The sequence below is a fragment of the Python bivittatus genome, unplaced genomic scaffold (assembly GCF_059951505.1).
Source record: "Python bivittatus isolate LINGU-HERP-01145 unplaced genomic scaffold, Pbiv_v1 ctg000580_np1212, whole genome shotgun sequence".
In the NCBI taxonomy this organism is placed as follows: domain Eukaryota; kingdom Metazoa; phylum Chordata; class Lepidosauria; order Squamata; family Pythonidae; genus Python; species Python bivittatus.
The window spans coordinates 11,365,735-11,383,701 of record NW_028277087.1 but is presented as its reverse complement, the minus strand read 5'-3'; the positions used below and the strand labels follow the sequence as shown (position 1 = coordinate 11,383,701).

Below are 17,967 nucleotides of genomic sequence, written 5' to 3'. Positions count from 1 at the left end.
GGTTTGCTTGTTACACCGCGCGGGGGGGGGCGGAAGTGCTTGCGAGGTGCCGCGGTTGTGATGGCGCCGGAGAAGCCGTTGCGTGTGTGAGGAAAAGCGTGAGGGGAAAAGCGGGTGGCCAGTCTCTTTCCTTAACTAAAGTGGGGAGGATGCGGCGGGATAAAAATCAAGCTCCCGATCTTAATGGAAGCGTAAAAAAGGCCGCAGAGGACTGAGCTTTACTTCCTTTCTCTAGAGCCCACTGGTTGCTTGGAAGGGTGGTAGTTTAAGAGCAGCGTTTCTGGTCTGCGATCAAAAGATCCCAGGTTTGGTCTCCATTTGGAGCTCGAAAACGACCGGGAAAAGCCAGGCTGGGTAGGCGAACGATGTGGCTCTGGAGCATAATAGCCACATCTGAGATATGCTTCAGTTGCAGTTATTAAAGATCCAGGAGCCCACGTGTTTCTTGGCCTCTGGCTACCTGAGGGAATGGAAATGTTTCCTCAGTTCTCTGGCTCATGTCGCTGCATCTCTTCAAAATAGTTGCTGGAGAATCCTTTCATCAGTAATTTTGTAGATTATCTTACCCCCATGTGCCCTGTCACCGTTTGCTGATACAGGGGATCTTTCTCTGATGGTGACACGTTTGTTTCTTTCCTTAGGTTGGCCTGTGGAGATGTTGAAGGAAGATTTGAAGCTTTATATGCCAGAGTTCAAGCTGTTCAGAAGAAAAGTGGAGCATTTGATGTAAGTTTGTCTTCATAGGATAACATCCCTCAAGCACTGTGGCTTCAAACTGAAACATGCCTCAGTTTTATATAGTCCTTCCAGCCTGTCTCAGTATCTGCCAAATGAGGACTCAATCCAGTGTTATGTCAGCACTGGATTCTCTTCTCTTTCCAGACCATTGCCACTTCATTTATTCCACCCTTTGATGAACCTGAGAAGCTTCATAGAGGAGGTGGAACTTCCTACCAGCAGTGGCAGTTCCACTAATGGAATGATACTGTGGGATACAGTTCCAAAGCTGACATTCTGTGCAGCTGATCAAAACCACTTGCTACAATATATCAGAAGATACAGATAGTTTTTAGATACTGCACAGGGTTATTTGTATCACTGCAGCAGATTAAGCTGATATTTTTAATCCACCCAATAACCCAAATTCTCTTGGTGAATTACAACTGATTTAAAGCATATTTATGATAAAACAATAAAAATGATGCACCATTTGAAAAAAAACAACAGCAGCATGCATTACAGAGAAAATGCACAAATAAAAGTATATTAAAGCTACCCTTGTTGAATTAATCTGCTTGGCTAGCTTCTGCTTGGCAAGACAAGAACATTTCACTATGCCATTTCAAAATTTGTGGGTTTTTTTATACTTTTAAATATTTTAACCCAAAGATCCCTGGTTTTGTCCATATAGATTTTTCAAGTTAGCTGAGCTGTTGATTTTAAAATTAGTTTTTTATACCTCTTTAGCTGAAATTGCTAAGAAGTAATTTTAGAAGTAAATTTTTATTTCTTCCCCAAAGGGGAGAATATTGAACTAAGTATATGTGTACCATAACTCCTTTCTTTTCTAAAATTAAACTATATAGTACTGATAAATACATACAACACTTAAATGGCCTTGCTGAAATCGCTAGGACGGCCATTGCGGTGTCCCAGATTAAACATGCAAACCTAATGCTTTAAAGGTGAGGTATTTCCACCTTGACGAGTCTGTTTTGGTTATTCTAATCAGTGTTGTAAAATTGTATAAAATGTTCCTACAGCTCCTTTTGTGTGTGGGAAACTTCTTCGGCTCTGCTCAAGATTCAGAATGGAAAGATTATCAAACAGGAGCAAAAAAAGGTAAGGAAAGTAATTGTCCAGCAGGATCTGTTGGTCTTTGCAACTGCGATGGCTGGTCACGTGGTAGAACCCCTTTCCCAAATCTGTCACTGTAGCTTGTACCACATTTTTACTGATGTGATTAGCCTATATCCGGGCTGTAATACTTGAAGAAACTGGCTTGCTGACACGTCCATAACAAGTAAATATTTTTCACCATAGGAAGTTTGACAAGGGGAAATATTTCAGCCTAACTTTTGCTACCTGCGCATCAGAGCCAATACTGTTTGAGACAAATTCTCTTATTTCTGTAATCTCTTTTGGGCTAAGGCTTTTTCTTCCACCTTTGTGAATCAAAATATTTCTCTTCTATTCCCTGCTCCCACTGATACTTTGACAACAAATTAAATATGCATACTGCTTATTTTCATAAAAAATGAACATTTTATTGCCATAATGTAACATGTATAATGTAATATGTGTAGCATAACATTTTACATGAATAACTGTACAATTTTTGTTATTAAATCACTTATTCACAGGTATGCTCACATAGGATTGCAACCTCAAAAGTATAAATGTTTCAATTTGGTTTAGGCAAAACTGACTGTATTAGATACACAGAGAAATAGAACAGCAGATTGCTGTACTAGCTGGAAATGAAGCACATTAGTTGACTTCTGTCTACCTGGAAAAGTAGGAAAAAACCTTTCAAAATAGAAGCCACACATTTTTGTAGTGAACAGAAGAACGTTTATTATTTGGAGAGTTTCCTGTAGCCACAGAATTATCAGCATGCATGAATACCAAATTCCAGCTTTTACCAACATTGAAAATATTTGAGTGTGACCTACTTCATATGAGCCATTGTAAGGAGGCTAAGAAATAAACAGGAGGATTTTGAGACATAAATAATCCATAGATGACGGAGGAGTTCATTAATAGTTTATCTCACAAGCAGCAGCCAGTCCAGCTTGCAAAAAGAAACCAAGAAGAAAAATTCAAAATATTGAAAGAAGCTCCATCTTAATGAACTCATGAATAAAAGAGGATTGGAGATTACTGCATCTTACCCCTAATCCTTGCATTTTGGTCCATATTGAAGTCTAAGTGATGCTTGCTTGCTTCCTTGATTGTGCCTGGAGGGACAGAGCTTGACAGCCCAAGGGCCAGATTATACCATCTTCCTTCTACCACTGATAAAGGGAGTGGAAGCATTTGCTTCATCTTAATAGAAAAGAAAGAAAGCCTATTTTTCTTAATGGAGAAACACACTTTATGCAGAATAATTCAGTCCCCTTCCCCCACAGAGTTCTGCTTCCAATCATTTGGGACCACTAAGGGGAAAAAAACTTTAATGCTCCCACTTAGAACAGTTAGAAGCCAAGTTATTTTTTTCTACTGTGTTGCTGTTCACAAATACAGAGAGGATGCTTTTAAGTAGCAGATAACAGGGAAATCATCACTACCATTTGCATGAAGCCCAAAGATTCTTCATCATTGGTCTACAGCATATTCTAGAATTATTTTCTAATGACAAGGAATTTCTTACATAAAAATTAATCTCATATATGAAACAAAACTTTGACTTAAAACATTTTGCTTATTCTAAATAGAATACATTTCTATCCTTTTTTTTCTTTAATCATACTTTTTTGGGGGGGGGCTTTCTTCCCTAGCTCCTATACAGACATATGTTTTGGGTGCCAATAGTGATGAAACGGTGCATTATTTTCCTGACGTCAGTGGATGTGAACTAGCTGAGAACATCACTTATCTAGGTAACCTGAAAGTTTTATTTTGGTGCAGTTTGGTGGTGTAATTGTGAAGCAACTAAAATTGGAATTTCTGTCTTCTCCAAGGTATCCGTGCACACTTCTCTGTGATAATGTGGTAGGCATTTCCTAGGCATAGTTGATAACTGGCTCATATGATTCCCGAGGTATTAAGGGTTTGTCAAGCCCCTAGGAGGCATGAAAGAGCCGATAGCTGCTGGAATTGGGACTATCTTTGCATTACTTCTTCTTTGTTTGAATAATGTCCTTTTTTAAAACATCAGGATGTGACCTTTTTGAGGTATCCACAATTGTTTGTTTCCCCATTTCCCCCAGATTGAGACATCTTTCACTGTAGTTCTGTCTAGCTTATATGCAGTTTGGAAAACTGCTGACACCTGTCCATGCCTTGGAGACTATGGAGAAGAAAAGACATTTTGTTTTTGTATGCTTCTCATTTTGACTAGTTTCCCTTTTTTGAGTTCAGTATGGAAAGGAAAGTAAGACTTGGGTTCATCTAATCTTGTAACTCCAGTCTGTTCCTAAGAAGAAGAAATGTGATACCTCTCCAATTTTTTCTCTGTCTGACTCCTTATGTGTGCTAGACTGACTGACACAGTGGCTGAGTTCACATATTATGCTAAGCCAGAGCACAAAACAGTTCAAAGATGTGTGGATTTAGCCACTGTAACAGTCATATAGGTATTCACATGTGTCTTCTATAAGGACTGGACATGGGGGCAGTTCAGTATCTTTCAGCACAAAGCAGAGATACTCCCCTATCAATTAAAATTCCTGTCAGTTTGGAGCTATGTGTTCTTTATATTTGAGTGTACAGTATCTAAGACCTGGAGCCATTGTTGAAGTGTGTTTCCTACAAATTCCCTGGCCTGAATCATGTTCCATTATATGTATAGGACGTAAAGGTGTCTTCTGTGGAGCTTCAGGACTTCAGATTGCTTATCTCAGTGGAGTTGAATCCACAGAAGATCCGGCTCTTGCACACTGTTTTAGCGCTAAGGATGTAACTGATCTCAAGACTTCCTTGCAATCCATTTCACAATTCAAAGGTGTGGACATCTTGCTCACCTCTTCTTGGCCCAAGGGTGTAGAGACCTTTGGCAACAGCCCAGTAAGTAGCGCATTGGAAGTGAAAGGGAGTTGTATGACACGATTTATGTCTTCCACAAGACTCATATTCTGCATCTGGAGTGTACTATATTGGCAGTGAGTGTAAACCTGATCTTTAACATATACCTAGTGGAAAAAACTGGCTGTAAACTTGTGAAAAATGAAACATAATAATAATGATAATGATAATAGTAGCAGCAGCAGCACATGGTAAAATAAAAGAATACTAAATGCAGATCAAACACAAGAATATAGGAAGACTATTACTCTGTTTTCAGTTATCTGAATATTCTAAGAGGGTTTTTTTTTTCCTTTTTGACAAGTCCAGTACCCATTCTGCTGTTGTTTAGAAGAGCTGTGAAGACCTGGCCCTTCACCCAAGCTTTGGCAAGGAAGAGTGAGACTCTTAGCTTCATCGCACTTGCCATCTTTTATCATTATTGTTATTAGATTAGAGAGAGAGATTGATTCCCTCTCACCCCTCTGGGTGGTATGTGTTTTCCTCAATCTCGGGTCCTCTACCAGAGGCCTGGGAGTTTGAGGGTTCTGTGCAGTATCTTAGCTGTTCCTAGTGCTGCACTCTTCTGGACAGAGAGCAGTGATGTTGCTCCTGGGATCTGTTGAAGCCACACTCCCAGCTTAAGGAGCCACAGCCCCAAGTGTTCCTACCACCACTTGGACCACTTTGGCCTTTCCTTTCCACATCCTCTCTAGTTCCTCCTTCAGGCCCTGGTACTTCTCCAGCTTCTCATACTCCTTCTTCCTGATGTATATATATATTGTCTCAAGAGAAGAGAAAAGAAAAAGTGGAAAGTAAAGGACAAAGTGGCCCCAGTGGTGGTAGGAGCACTCAGGGCTGTGATTCCTTAAGCTGGGAGAGTGGCTCCAACAGATCCCAGGAACATCAGAGCTCTCTGTCCAGAAGAGCGCAGTGCTAGGAACAGCTAAGGTACTGCGCAGAACAACTTAAACTTCCAGGCCTCTGGTAGAGGACCCGAGATTGAGGAGGACACATACCATCCATAGGGGTGAGAGGGGATTTTTTTAATTTTTATTTTATATATAAAAAACTCAAGGCGGCAAACATGCCTAATTCTTCTGCCTCTTATTTCCCCCACCACAACAACCCTATGAGGTGGGTTGGGCTGAGAGGGAGCAACTGGCCCAAAGTCACCAGCCAGCTTTCATGCCTAAGGCAGGGCTAGAACTCACAGTCTTCTGGTTTCTAGAACCACTACACTTAACCATTACACCAAACTGGCTCTATTTTTTATGTTTCATTGATTTGATTGTAATTCTTTGTTTAATTGTTGTGAGCCACCCAGAGTCAGGTGGCACAGCAATTTAATAAATTATTGTTATTATTATTATTATTTGATTAGGCTATGGAAGCCTTGTTGATATGTTTTCTATATATAAATCCACAAGCAATAAAAGTTAAATATTTGTGTGTGGCTTTTTTTACAGGGAGATGTGAACTCTAAGAAATGTGGTTCAGGATTAGTATCTTTTCTGGCTGCAAGTCTAAAGCCCAGGTATCATTTTGCTGGTCTTCAGAAAATCAACTATGAAAGACTTCCTTATAGGTATGTGAATCCTTGAATAATAACTGCTGTTCACAGTAAAGCTGTTTCTAAAACTGCAGCAAAGTTGTCCCACTACCTATGTTAATGAAGTGATTTGCATAAATATAAGGGCATAAAAAGAGCTATGCTAGATCAAATCAAAGCCCATCATGTATTCTGTTCCCACAGTAGCCAACTAACTACCTATAGGAAACCCACAAGCAAGATTAGAACATGCCAACACTCTTTCAGTCATAACCCAGGAACTAGCCATGCGAAGCATGCTGCTTCTGATATTAGAGATAATATATAGTCATTATAAATGGTAACTTTTTATAGTCTTAGTTCCCATTCTTAAAGGGAAGTAATTTCTTCCCATAAGCAACTTTTTATGGAATTTGTTAAACTGTATATTGACAATTCTGTCTGGAGTTCATGTTGCACATGGACACCTTATACAGACTAAAGTTTCCAGAAAAAGGTAAATTTTCTGGAAGAGTTGTCACATCTCTTTTCTTAGCGACAATTGAATATCTTCCAGATCAAGGGATTTTTTTTTTCTAAAGTCCTTTGTTACACACGCTGCTCCCAGGTTCGGCTTATGGTCACTCACTCACACAGTCACAGCTTGTTGAGGCACGCAGATCTTGTCAGCCCCCCTTGCTTTCTACCTGGGTTTTCCAGATAGGTGCGGCTGGAGCAGACAGACACACAGCCCTGGTCAACAGCCGGGTGGGAAATAATAGGGATACACACAAATCACTTCCAACCGAACACTGAGGCACAAGAGGTTCTTTGTAATACACGGAGACCCAGTGAATTTAAAGTAACAGCAAAACTTTACTGGTTGCAAGGTACATTTGCTCTTTCTCATATACACACACACACACGCTCTTCCACACTTACCCATGTCCTTCCCAACTAGGCTGCCAGGCACTAGCTAGAGGGACGGAAGCCGCCAAGTCTGGATCCAAAGGTGACTCAGATGACTCAGACGACAACTCAGACGACTCAGAGTGGGCGGGCTTTGGGACCCCTTTTATCCCCAAAAGTCCTTGCTTTGTTGATTCATAAGTCTGGCAGTTGTTGATGGGATTGGGGTTTCCATGTGCTCAGGCCCAACTTTTTTTTTTCTGGTTTAGGTCCTTTGTTTTTTTCCTTAACGACTTGCTTCCTTCTTATCTACCTCCCCGAAGGGATCCCATAGATAAGTTTCCTGGCTTTTGTCCTCTCTGCTTACATGCCTGCTTCATCTTTAGGTTATGGCAGCTTCAGCCTAGTCTCACACCTTGCAAAATTCTTTCTACAGAAACCATGCTGTTCTTCAAGAAACTGCACAACATGTCAGCAGATTCATCGCTCTGGCCAATGTTGGCAACACTGACAAGCGAAAGGTGAGCAGAGACCTTTTCTTTTTCTTTTCATACCTGAACTGAGCAGTAGAATGCCCAGGTTGTATGCAAGTTGATCGTGTTTCTTCCAAACAATGCAGTTCAATTTTTGTCAAGAAATATGACTATATCAACTATTTAAACTAAACAAGCCCCAAGGAGGGCCCATGTAACACCTCTGCTCCATGAGCTGCATTGGGTGCCACTTTGCTTCCGGGTCCAATTCAAGGTGTTGGTTATCACCTTTAAAGCCCTACATGACATGGGACCAGGTTATCTAAGGGACCGCCTCTCTCCTATGACTTCAACCCATCCCACCCGATCACACAGAGAGGGCATGCTTCGGAGCCCCTCGGTGAAAGCACTTCGACTGGCGTGGTCCAGAGGGCGGGCCTTCTCTGCGGTAGCCCCTGCTCTTTGGAACATTCTGCTCCCGGAGGTGCAATTGGCCCCCACACTCAAGGCTTTGAAGACCTGGTTCTGCCACCTGGCCTGGGGTGGGGTGGGAAGACCTCAAGCATGGGGATGGCTAGCCCCCTTCTGCCTTCAGCCTCAGATTTTTTCATCCTCTTGGACTCTCTTTCTCCTTTTTAGTAATGTTTTTAATTAAGGTTTTATATATTTATATATTTTATGTTTTTAATGTTTGTTGTGAATCACCCAGAGTTCCCCCATTGGGAAAAATTTAATTAATTAATTAATAAAATAATTTACTTTACATTTGAAGTTTTGCATTGAAGGATGAGATCCCTCTTTAATTGTCAATTTCCATTCCCCCCTTTTTAAACTGCTTTATTGGCCTTCATATATTTTGTCTCACAAGTTTATGCAGGAGTCTCCAATCTATTTGGGCTAATGAGCATATTTGAAATATAGGCAGACTCACAAATAGTTGTATGCTTAGCATGGCCAGTGATAAAATATCCATATGCTAGATCTGTGCACATTTCAGCAGTGAGTGCAGCAACTCTACACTATTCACAAAAACAATCCAACCTTTTTCAGGCTTCCTTATAAGCCTAAAAAAAAAAAAAGATGGCACCTTGTTTTTCAGGTTCACTTGGAAGCCTGAAAAAAGTTGGGATGATTTAATGGCTAGCACTTGCACAAGGTGTGAAGAACATTTTCTAAATTACTTTTAAACTGACCACAACCCAACTATATTCCAGAAGACAGAGAAAGCCCCGTGCTGCAGCAACCTGCTGTTTTATTTTCTGAGAATGCCCCTGGGGCCTACAGGAGGACCAGTGGTATTGTGCAGTTGCCAGTTATGCTTGAGGTGGAAGTTTTGCTTTGTAGTAGGTAGTAGACTGTTTATTATTCGAAATTAGACTTTTAAATAATTTTAAAAATCAGGCTGAATTCAGAGCTTGGCAAGCCCCAAGGAATATATCACTGAGCACATTTGTCACATGTTATGGACCCAGGATATCTTGAATAAATGACAAGAGGTACAAGGCTGCCTGTGGCCTGATGGGTTGTCACAGCAACAACTCATAACATTTCTTCAACTCTTTCTTCCCTCTCCTGCATTTACCTACAGCTTTACTTGCTGCTGCATTTCCCTTTCCTGCTGCCAGTCCCCTTGCCTGACACTTTTCCTGTCTCCTACACACACCCCTCATTCCCTACCATTCCTTCCCTGCCAGCCTACCTCTAGGCATCTCTTGTGGTTCCCCTAGTCTGCCCTCTGGCCTGTCAACTGCCCCTAGCACTTTGCTCCTTCCCTCATTTTGCTGTTACGTGGCTTGCCAATTGCAGTGCCTCGATTCGTGCAGTACGCTAAGCTAAAACCAAATAGACCATGTATGCCTTGTGTCAGTGTGTGAAGGTCCATTCCCACCAGTGTTTTGAAACTCTCTCCTCCTGTTCCTAGACCCTAAGTGAGGGTTTCCAGCCTGTTCTCCTTGGTCTCTCTGGCTGATCTATTTCACTTATAAAATTCAGCTGCTTCAGCTGGTGCAATCTGTTGTGTAAGGGCTGGTCCTTCCCTTTCATCATTTATAAATATGTCTACATCTTTGTCAGGAACTTTGCTAAAAGAGCCATGTTCTGATAGCTCATAGTTTTCATTGTTTGGGTGAGAAAATGCATACATCTATCCTCTAGTTTTTGAAAGTGCTTAAAAATTAAGACAGTATCCTGCAAGTTTTCTGCTGTGGCTCTACTCTGTTTTTGTGATTCCTTTCTCTCAGTATCTCTATGCATTCAGCATTCTTCCAATGAATTCAATGGATCCTGCAGAACTCATCAGACAGCCCCAAGATACCACCGAGAACCCATACCGAAAGCCTGGGAGTGGAGAAAGTTTTGCATATATGTTACCAGATGCGAAGGTACAAGGGGTGCAGCATTCATGTTTTATAATCTCCTAGGCTTGCTGAACTTGTTATGCAGTTTTGTGACGGTCTGGAATAGCTTCACACTGCCACTGCCTCTGATGAATGGGCTCCACTTCTTGTATCATCTTCTTAGGTAGAAGTGCACAACTTTCTTCAGTGAGTCAGGCTGCTTCTGCTGGACATTTGTAGGATCATGTGACATTTGGGGTAGATCTATGGCCAAGGATGCATCACCACAAATAACACACTCTTTCCCATTTCCTTTCTTCTTGTAGGTGGCAAATACCGATTTTCCCTTCTCTTTGGTTGGTTAGTTGATCCTAGGCAGTTTTTCAAATTTCCTTAAAAATTCTGGGCTTACAGTATTCCTTAGAAATAATAAAGCTACGCTAATTATTGTTCGTCTGTTTGTTTTATTTATTTCACACACTTACACACGTTTATTTTTGTATTGGGAACTCCTCATGTTCCAGTTGCTTTTTGAAAAGAGCTTTATTCCAAAGGTGTAACATTTCAAGCTGAAACACATCTTCCTGGATTTGCCCTCTGCCCTAACAGCCAATTTTGCTGTGCTTCCACAGGAGGAGCCTGCTAGCCAATTTTTTTTTGATTTAAGCAACAAGCCAAAAGGAAAGAAACGACCTATGAAAGGAGAAGAGAGACAGCCACCGAAGCGGCCACCTTTCAAACCCCGTGAGTACCAGACTTGTTTATCTTTTAAATATTGCACAAAAATGAACACATGGCTGCAAATTGGCCTAAACCAAAATTGGCTATGTAGTTTTGATTTCCTAAATTAGTGTAGGGATCGGATTTGTACTCTTGTAAGAGTAGAACATTTTGGTATTTGTTTTAGAACTGTTCGGGATGACCAGCAGATTTAATAAATTTGCACAAAATAATTAAGGTACTTGGAAAAGTCCAGAGGGACTCCCCTCACTGTATTGATAAAAGACTTTAGTTTTATTGGTCTTACCATTGATCAGAACAAACTGAGACAAACTCTTGGTGGTGTGTTGAGAGTTATTATCTAGCAGAATATACTTTAAAGCATTTTCCTTAATTGTGACAGTGTGGAGAAGAGAGGGAAACAGATCCCTGATTTGGCCCATCTTAGACTTCCAGGACCTATTACTATCTTCTGTTAAAGATTTAGCAGAAGTCATTGATGATGTCCTGCTTTAAGTCACTGCCAAATTTCTGATACCTATTTCCTCTGATTTTAAAGCATTGCCGACAGCTGCCTGCTGGTTTTGCCTTGCCAGCCCAGATGTTGAGAAGCATTTAGTGGTGAGCATTGGCACACATGTAAGTGTCTATTTTCCAATAGCTATGCTTTAAGATGAGAGGGCTGAATTATAGAGTACCCAAAATATACCAAAAGTATAGATGTGGAGTTTGTTGGTAATACAGATGGAAGACCAGTGGGAACTGTTTTGAATATTGTTTACTCATAAAAGTGATGTGAAGCTGAATACATGTCGTTCATTCATAAAAGTTATTCATAATACATTTTTCTGTCACTGATAAGCAGATGTTGACAATCTCTCTTTTTACAATTCTTTGGCTATCATTTGGCACCATTCTGCACAGTCTTCATTGCATTTAGGGATATTAAAGTCCCATCAGTTTTCTGTCTGGCTCTTTCATCTAAAACAGTAGTATAAAAATATCTAATAATGACTTTTAGTAAGTTTCCTTGGCTGTAACTTGTTTCTTTGTGAGTTGGTCAGATTTGGGCAATATAGCATCTCAGAATGTCAGTTCTGTTCCTATCGGTTTAACATTAACAGCATGGAAGAGACTGGCTAGGGCAGGGTTCTTCAACTTTAGCAACTGTAAGATGGGGGCTGGGGAATTCTGGGAGTTGAAGTCCACCCATCTTAAAGTTGCTGAGGTTGAGGAACCCTGGGCTAGGGAGTGATAGTGATTCTCATCACTGTTTCTTGGATTCTTTTCCTAGTGCTACCTTGCCCTTGCCAAAGGGGGCTTGTCACCTGATCATGTCCTTATTTTGCCCATTGGACACTATCAGTCAATGGTTGAGCTTGCTTCAGAAGTGGTGGAAGAAGTTGATAAGTACAAGTCTGTGCTGAAAAAATTCTTCAAAGCAAAAGGGAAAAGGTGTGTGATTTATGAAAGGAATTATAGGAGTCAACACCTCCAGCTCCAGGTGAGGTACCTCTGTCTATGAAGGATGATTTTAACAAGGACCCTTAGTGAAAATTTCTGAATGTTCTGGGTATGATCTGATGGCACTAAGAATCGTGGAATACTCCTCCTTTCTTCAGTATAAACTGTATCCGTACATTCTCTTCACAAGCAGTGTTCTGCTTATACCACCTTGTTTTTTCTGGTGACATATTGTGGTAGTTTCTAGCTGGCTGACCAGAAACAGTATCTGAACAGCATCTGGCTACCACAGAGAGTACTTGCGAGGCAAGAAAACTGAGGACTCCTGAAGAAAAACAAGTCCTTGGTACTTCATCTCCCACAGCCAGTTTTTTTCTCTCTCACGTTCATAAGTTTAAGCCTGCAAGAGAGGCATTTGCCTTTCATCATGATGATAACCTTTGCTGAGGGCCCTATTTGGGTCCCAATGATGGAGCTTCTAAATTGCCTTGAATGTTGCTTTTTTAACTACCTTTTTTTATTCCTAAGTGCTGTGAAAATATTCTTCTAGGTTGTTCCTGTAGCCCAGACCTGCTGTACTACTGAAGACATTAAGGAGGCCTTCATAATTCAAGCAGAGGAACGTCACATTGAGTTGTTAGAGATACCAGAACATTCGGCTCTCAAACAAGTAAGAGTCAAGCTGTTCCTTCCTTTGTTTATGCCAAAGTGTTGTTGCAAGGGATTCTGGGAATGCAAGACTTAGATCTCAGCCTAACATGCTCTTTTATGTGCCCCATTTCCTTTATTTGTCAGCATCTGGCAGGACACTGAGTCAGTTTATAACTGATCTGGATAATTCTGAATCCAGAGCAAAACCAGCAAGTCAGACTTCGTCTAATTTGAAATAGGCCTTTAAGTTATCTTCCATTCACAGAAAATAAAAACAAACCCCCTGTTTTTCACTCATATTTCAGCAACTCCGGTGTGTATTTTTCTTAAATGTTACGTAACTTCCTCAGTCTGAGCACTCTCTGGCAGCATAGACTGTAGAAGTAAGAAAGTTACAGAATTCAATTTCCCTGTGTAACTCAATGGGAGCTACACAAGATCTCAGATTTTTCAAAGGTGTGTTCCTCTTTACTCCGAAGACAAAACAGGCTATGTGTGAAGCACTTCAGAGTGAATTAGTTTGTTATTCAGGTGCCAGAGTTCAAATCAAAATTTCTCATTCACATCCTGAATGCTAGACTTCCTGAGCAAAAATCCAGCTGCACCACAACTTTGACACTTGCTTTCGTTTTCCTGACAACTTGGTAAACATGTTTCAGAGATGGCAGAGAAGCTGTGCTCATGTGTTTTTCTCATCCAGACCCACTCTTTTTCTTTCGATTGGGATAGACAAAATATTGTTACGTAGACATGCTTCTTCTCTTTCAGATAGTTCAGCCAGGGACACCATATTTTTATGTAGAACTTGATAATGGAGAGAAACTCTTCCATCGTATTGGGAAGAACTTCCCCTTGCAGTTTGGAAGGTTAGTTCATTTCACTTGTCACTGACACCTTATTTATTCACTTTGTTTTTTTAATTGTGTGATTTATATGGCTACCCAAGTTACTGATTTACTCTGGGCAGCTTACATTTGGATAGAAACATAAAAAACATAGGAAGTGAAAGCAAAGCACAACAAATACCTAGAAGCAGAAAACAGAATAACAAGAGGATTACAGAATAACCAAGGCCAACCATTGCATAGACCTGCAATCTTTTGTTCTGGACTTTGCCCATGAAATGGAATGAAAGAATGTTGTTGTAAAGACAGGCTATAGCTTAGTGGTTGCTAACTCCAGTCTTCTCAGCTGAGGTTGTCTCACCATTTTTTTCCCTTGGCATCTGTTCCTTCCTGCTAGGTTTCAGTTGCCCCTCCACCTGATCCTCATGTGGAGGCATAGATAGAGACACCCAGATGATATAATCAAAAGTGACTTTTGCAGTATGTATCTAAGCAGTCTGTTGGGAATTTGGAGCACTGTGATAAAGTATGAGTAACACTAGTTTGTCTTCTGTTCTTTTCCATAGGGAGGTGCTGGCTAGTGAGGCCATCCTTGGCATGCCTGAGCGGGCAGACTGGAGAAGCTGCCAGACAGGTCGGGAGGAAGAAACTGCTGCAGCCCAAGACTTCCGTCAAGCCTTTGAGCCCTTTGATTTTGCCCAGTTGGATTGAGTACCTGAATGGAGTGGGAAAGCTCTATTGAAGAACAGCTTTCCTTTGAAGTTTCCTACCCAGCCCTAGGAATTTTTCAAGAGTGGGAGTTCATCACCTCTCCTGCTGGCTAGGTCATGAAGGAAGACATTTTACATGACAGGAACAGTGAGAAACTGATTGCTTCCACTGAAGACTTCCTATGACCCTTGCTGGTCTACAGTTTGGGATGTCACCTGCCCTATTCTGTCTGCACTTATTGGTCTGTGGCTTCCAGAAGGCCTTCAGAAGAGGTATGCGCAAAAGATTTTCTTTTGCTGCTGACCACTCTGTTCCAGCAGGTGAGATTAGGAACTATGAATCCTCCTAGATTGGGGAGCCAATTTAAATCCTCTGATATTGGAGGTAGATTTGCAGTGTGCATCACACGGTACCCCAAGTTTTTGTGCTCTGGCAGTAAGTCACTGCTATCCAGGTCATGCACAAAAGGAGAGAATGAATACAATCTTTGAAAGCAGCAGAAGCCTCAGTACTCTGCTGTATAAATGGAGCGGGGGTGAGAAGACTAATGGTGGTCACAAGCTGATAGCGCAAAAGGAAAAACATGCACAGGCAATGAGCAATGTTCTTGTTTTAGGAAAATGAGAAGTCAGATGTGCAATGCAGATAAGTAGTCACTGCTGACTCAAGCTTTCTCTTCAGCTCCAAGTTTAGCTGTAAAGTGGTTGAGGTTTTTTTTATATATATGATTATGTTGATTGTGAATCCTAATGTCAAGCAAAATACTGGCTTAAAAAGAACAGTCTTGGAAAATGGTTAAAATATTTTAATGGTTTACTCAATTAAATATGTATTTTTAATGAGAATGTGCGAAAGGTAGATTTTTTTATACGTGAAAAGCAGATTAAATATTTTCCTGTCAGCTGCTGGCTAGCTCTGTCAGTTGGGAATATAATCATCTATATGAGTTCAGTTAAGATTTTCAACAAGTTCATTAGCTTTGAGGAGGTGATCATGGTTTATGGGGAAGTTGTAGGATCTTCATATATTACAGTAATAGAGTAATATTGAGACTGTTGTCTTATGGTTGGCATGGAACTTCTCAAATGTGACATACCAGCATTTTAATTTACTTGCATCTTTCTTAATTTTTACTTTTTCAATAATTTCCTTGAACTTCTGTTATATGTTGTACCAGTAAGAACTCTTACGTCAAATCTGATAGATTTCAAACAACTTCATGTGACCAGTGTTACTTCATTTATAATAAAATATGGAGTCTAATTTTTGTTAGGCAATACAAGTTAACTTTGAAGAAGTTACAACTTAAAGCAATTAAATAAAAGTGGCTGTGGTTTTCAACACTACTAGATGAACCAGACCAGGAAATCAACTTCACAGGAAGGCTAAAACTACTTTTATTGAGTTGCTATAATAACAGAAGCTTGTACCTCTGATTCTGCTGTACCTCCTCCTCCTTACAGTTCAGTGAATTAGGGAGGTGTCTGCCTGAGTCACTTCCAAATGTTATCTTGCTGTTCTGGACTTTAAAAAATGTTTCAGCTCCTTTTGCCTAGGCAATAGCTCCTGCATATCTCCATCAAGGTCATTTTCCTTGCTCTCTACAGTGGTGGTTAGAACCACCTAGGTCCAGTGATCCTCTATCTTTACTCCTTGATGGGGTAGCACTTTCCCATTCAGGAGTGGTGTACAGACTGTGAGGTCCTCTTAGACTCACAGGTCCGGCTCAAAAAGCAGGTGGCAGCTGTGACCAAAAGGACCTTTGCACAGCTCCATCAAGTGAGTCAGTTGTGTCCCTTCCTAGATCAGGCAGCCCTCCATATTGTCACTCACACGTCACCTCACGGCTTGAGTATTGCAATACATTTTACATGGGGCTGCCCTTGAAGACCATTTGGAAGTTTCATCTGGTCCAGAATGCAGCAGTGTGAGCAGTGGGGGGTATGGGGGGCTTCAGCATGCCCACATAACATCCCTGTTTTGTGAGCTGCAGTGGTTGCCAGTGTGATTCAAGGTGCTGGCTATCACCTAATCAGACCTACATGGCATCGGGCCTAGTTCTTGGAGGGACCGCTTATCTCCTGGCCAGCATGCGTCAACAAAGTGGGTGCACTCCAAGTCCCCTCAATTAAACAGTATAATCTTTGGGACTCAGGAAGCACACCTCTGTCCCTACACCTCCCTTCTGGAATGAGGACCCCCTGAGATCCAGACAGCTCCCACCCTGATGGTGTTCCAGAATGCCTGAAAGACTTGGCTGTTCTTCCAAGTCTTGGGGTAGGGCAGATGGAACCCCTTGTTAAATGTGTTGTATTAGTAGTTGTCTAGATTTTCCATCTTGTTTATTTCCTTTATTCTATTTATTTACCTTATTGTATTTGTATTTCATTTTTTGTACTGTGAGTTGCCTAGAGTCAGTTGGAGTTGGGTGCCACCCAAATAAAATAAATTTTAATAAAATAAATAAAATATTTATAAATATTATAAATAAAATAAAAACAAAATGCACATGAAAAAATCATCATCACCTAGCTTCCTACTAATAGCTGTTTCCCACCCCAGTTTTAAAATAGGGTCTTCCAAATGGGGTGTTCTTATGAAAGAAGCAACCTGGATAAGTAGGAAGAAGGTGCAGGACTTTGTTTAACTTAACGTGAGAATGGGTCAGGGTTGCCCTCTCCAGTTTTGGTGGAAAATGTTCTGCTCTCAGGAGAGCCAGTATTTTTGTAGCCCATCTAGGGTCTTGTCATCTATTTTCAAAAAGTTACTATATCAAGGATCTTGTGCCTGTTCTTGAAACTTACGCTCCCCATTATTTGATTCTCCCTAAGCAAGATACATTTTGAACTGGAATCATAGGATTTTCGTTTCTGCTCTTAGAAGATTCCAACAGCCTTGGAAAGCAATGACCTAATATGGCTTAGGGCCACTGAAAGGATTTAAAGCAGCAGCGCACAATTTAAGGACCCAAGGGCTCTATGGAGTTCCTTAAAATCTTGTTTGTGGCTCCAGGAGACCTTCAAAGTTGTTATCAAATTATATGTTCTTAATATGATGGAAGAGTTATATTAATTTTTTTTAATGATGTTTCAGTGTATAGCCATTTTATGCTGGCATTAGAGAACAATCAGGAGGAAGAGATATAGGTGTACCTGACTGAGCAACCTGGAGAGAAAGCTATTTCTACTTTTGCTTCAGCCCTAATAAGCCAAATACACAAGTTAGAGTATAAACAAAAAAAACCAGTCATCATTCTTTAAAACAATGCTATGTGTGAGGCCACAAAATAGAGCAATGCATTTACTGAAACCTCTAATGGAAACTTCCAAAAGCAGTGTCCAACAATTTATTCACCTCAACAGCTTTGGTGGCAGCTGAGATTGCAGGTGACTCCATATTGGTGTCAGAGTTAGAATTTCTTCTCCCTATTCAGCCTAAATCCAAATTAAAGTTTCTCCAATAAATGGCTATGTGGCCTTGTAGCATCCAGTGCAGGAAAGCAGCTTTCTAGTTAATTGGTTTCATTGTTGAACTGCTGTTACCATTAGAACATTTTGCTAACCTTCAGCCAAACTGGGCAAATAAGCATTAGAGGTGACATG

At 40.7% G+C, this 17,967-nt stretch overlaps 1 protein-coding gene across 4 annotated transcripts; it reads left to right on the top strand.

Moving 5' to 3' along the window:
• The first annotated feature begins 30 nt into the window (after nt 1–30).
• Nucleotides 31–16,892, top strand: CWF19L1 (CWF19 like cell cycle control factor 1). 4 transcript variants are annotated; one of them, XM_007433143.3, is made up of 14 exons: nt 31–86; nt 642–726; nt 1,764–1,842; nt 3,501–3,602; nt 4,514–4,728; nt 6,195–6,313; nt 7,602–7,686; nt 9,879–10,019; nt 10,607–10,718; nt 11,254–11,333; nt 11,989–12,198; nt 12,709–12,828; nt 13,578–13,675; nt 14,221–16,889. In XM_007433143.3, exons 1-14 carry the CDS (start codon nt 61–63, stop codon nt 14,363–14,365), a joined length of 1,617 nt encoding a protein of 538 aa, XP_007433205.1. In that variant the 5' UTR covers nt 31–60; the 3' UTR covers nt 14,366–16,889. The 4 variants fall into 4 exon arrangements, with proteins under 4 accessions (XP_007433205.1, XP_088005727.1, XP_088005725.1 ...); XM_088149601.1 differs by having other exon boundaries at nt 80–98; nt 1,764–1,841; nt 3,499–3,602; nt 14,221–16,892; XM_088149600.1 differs by lacking the exon at nt 31–86 and adding an exon at nt 96–114 and having other exon boundaries at nt 1,764–1,841; nt 3,499–3,602; nt 14,221–16,892.
• Nucleotides 16,893–17,967: the final 1,075 nt, after the last annotated feature.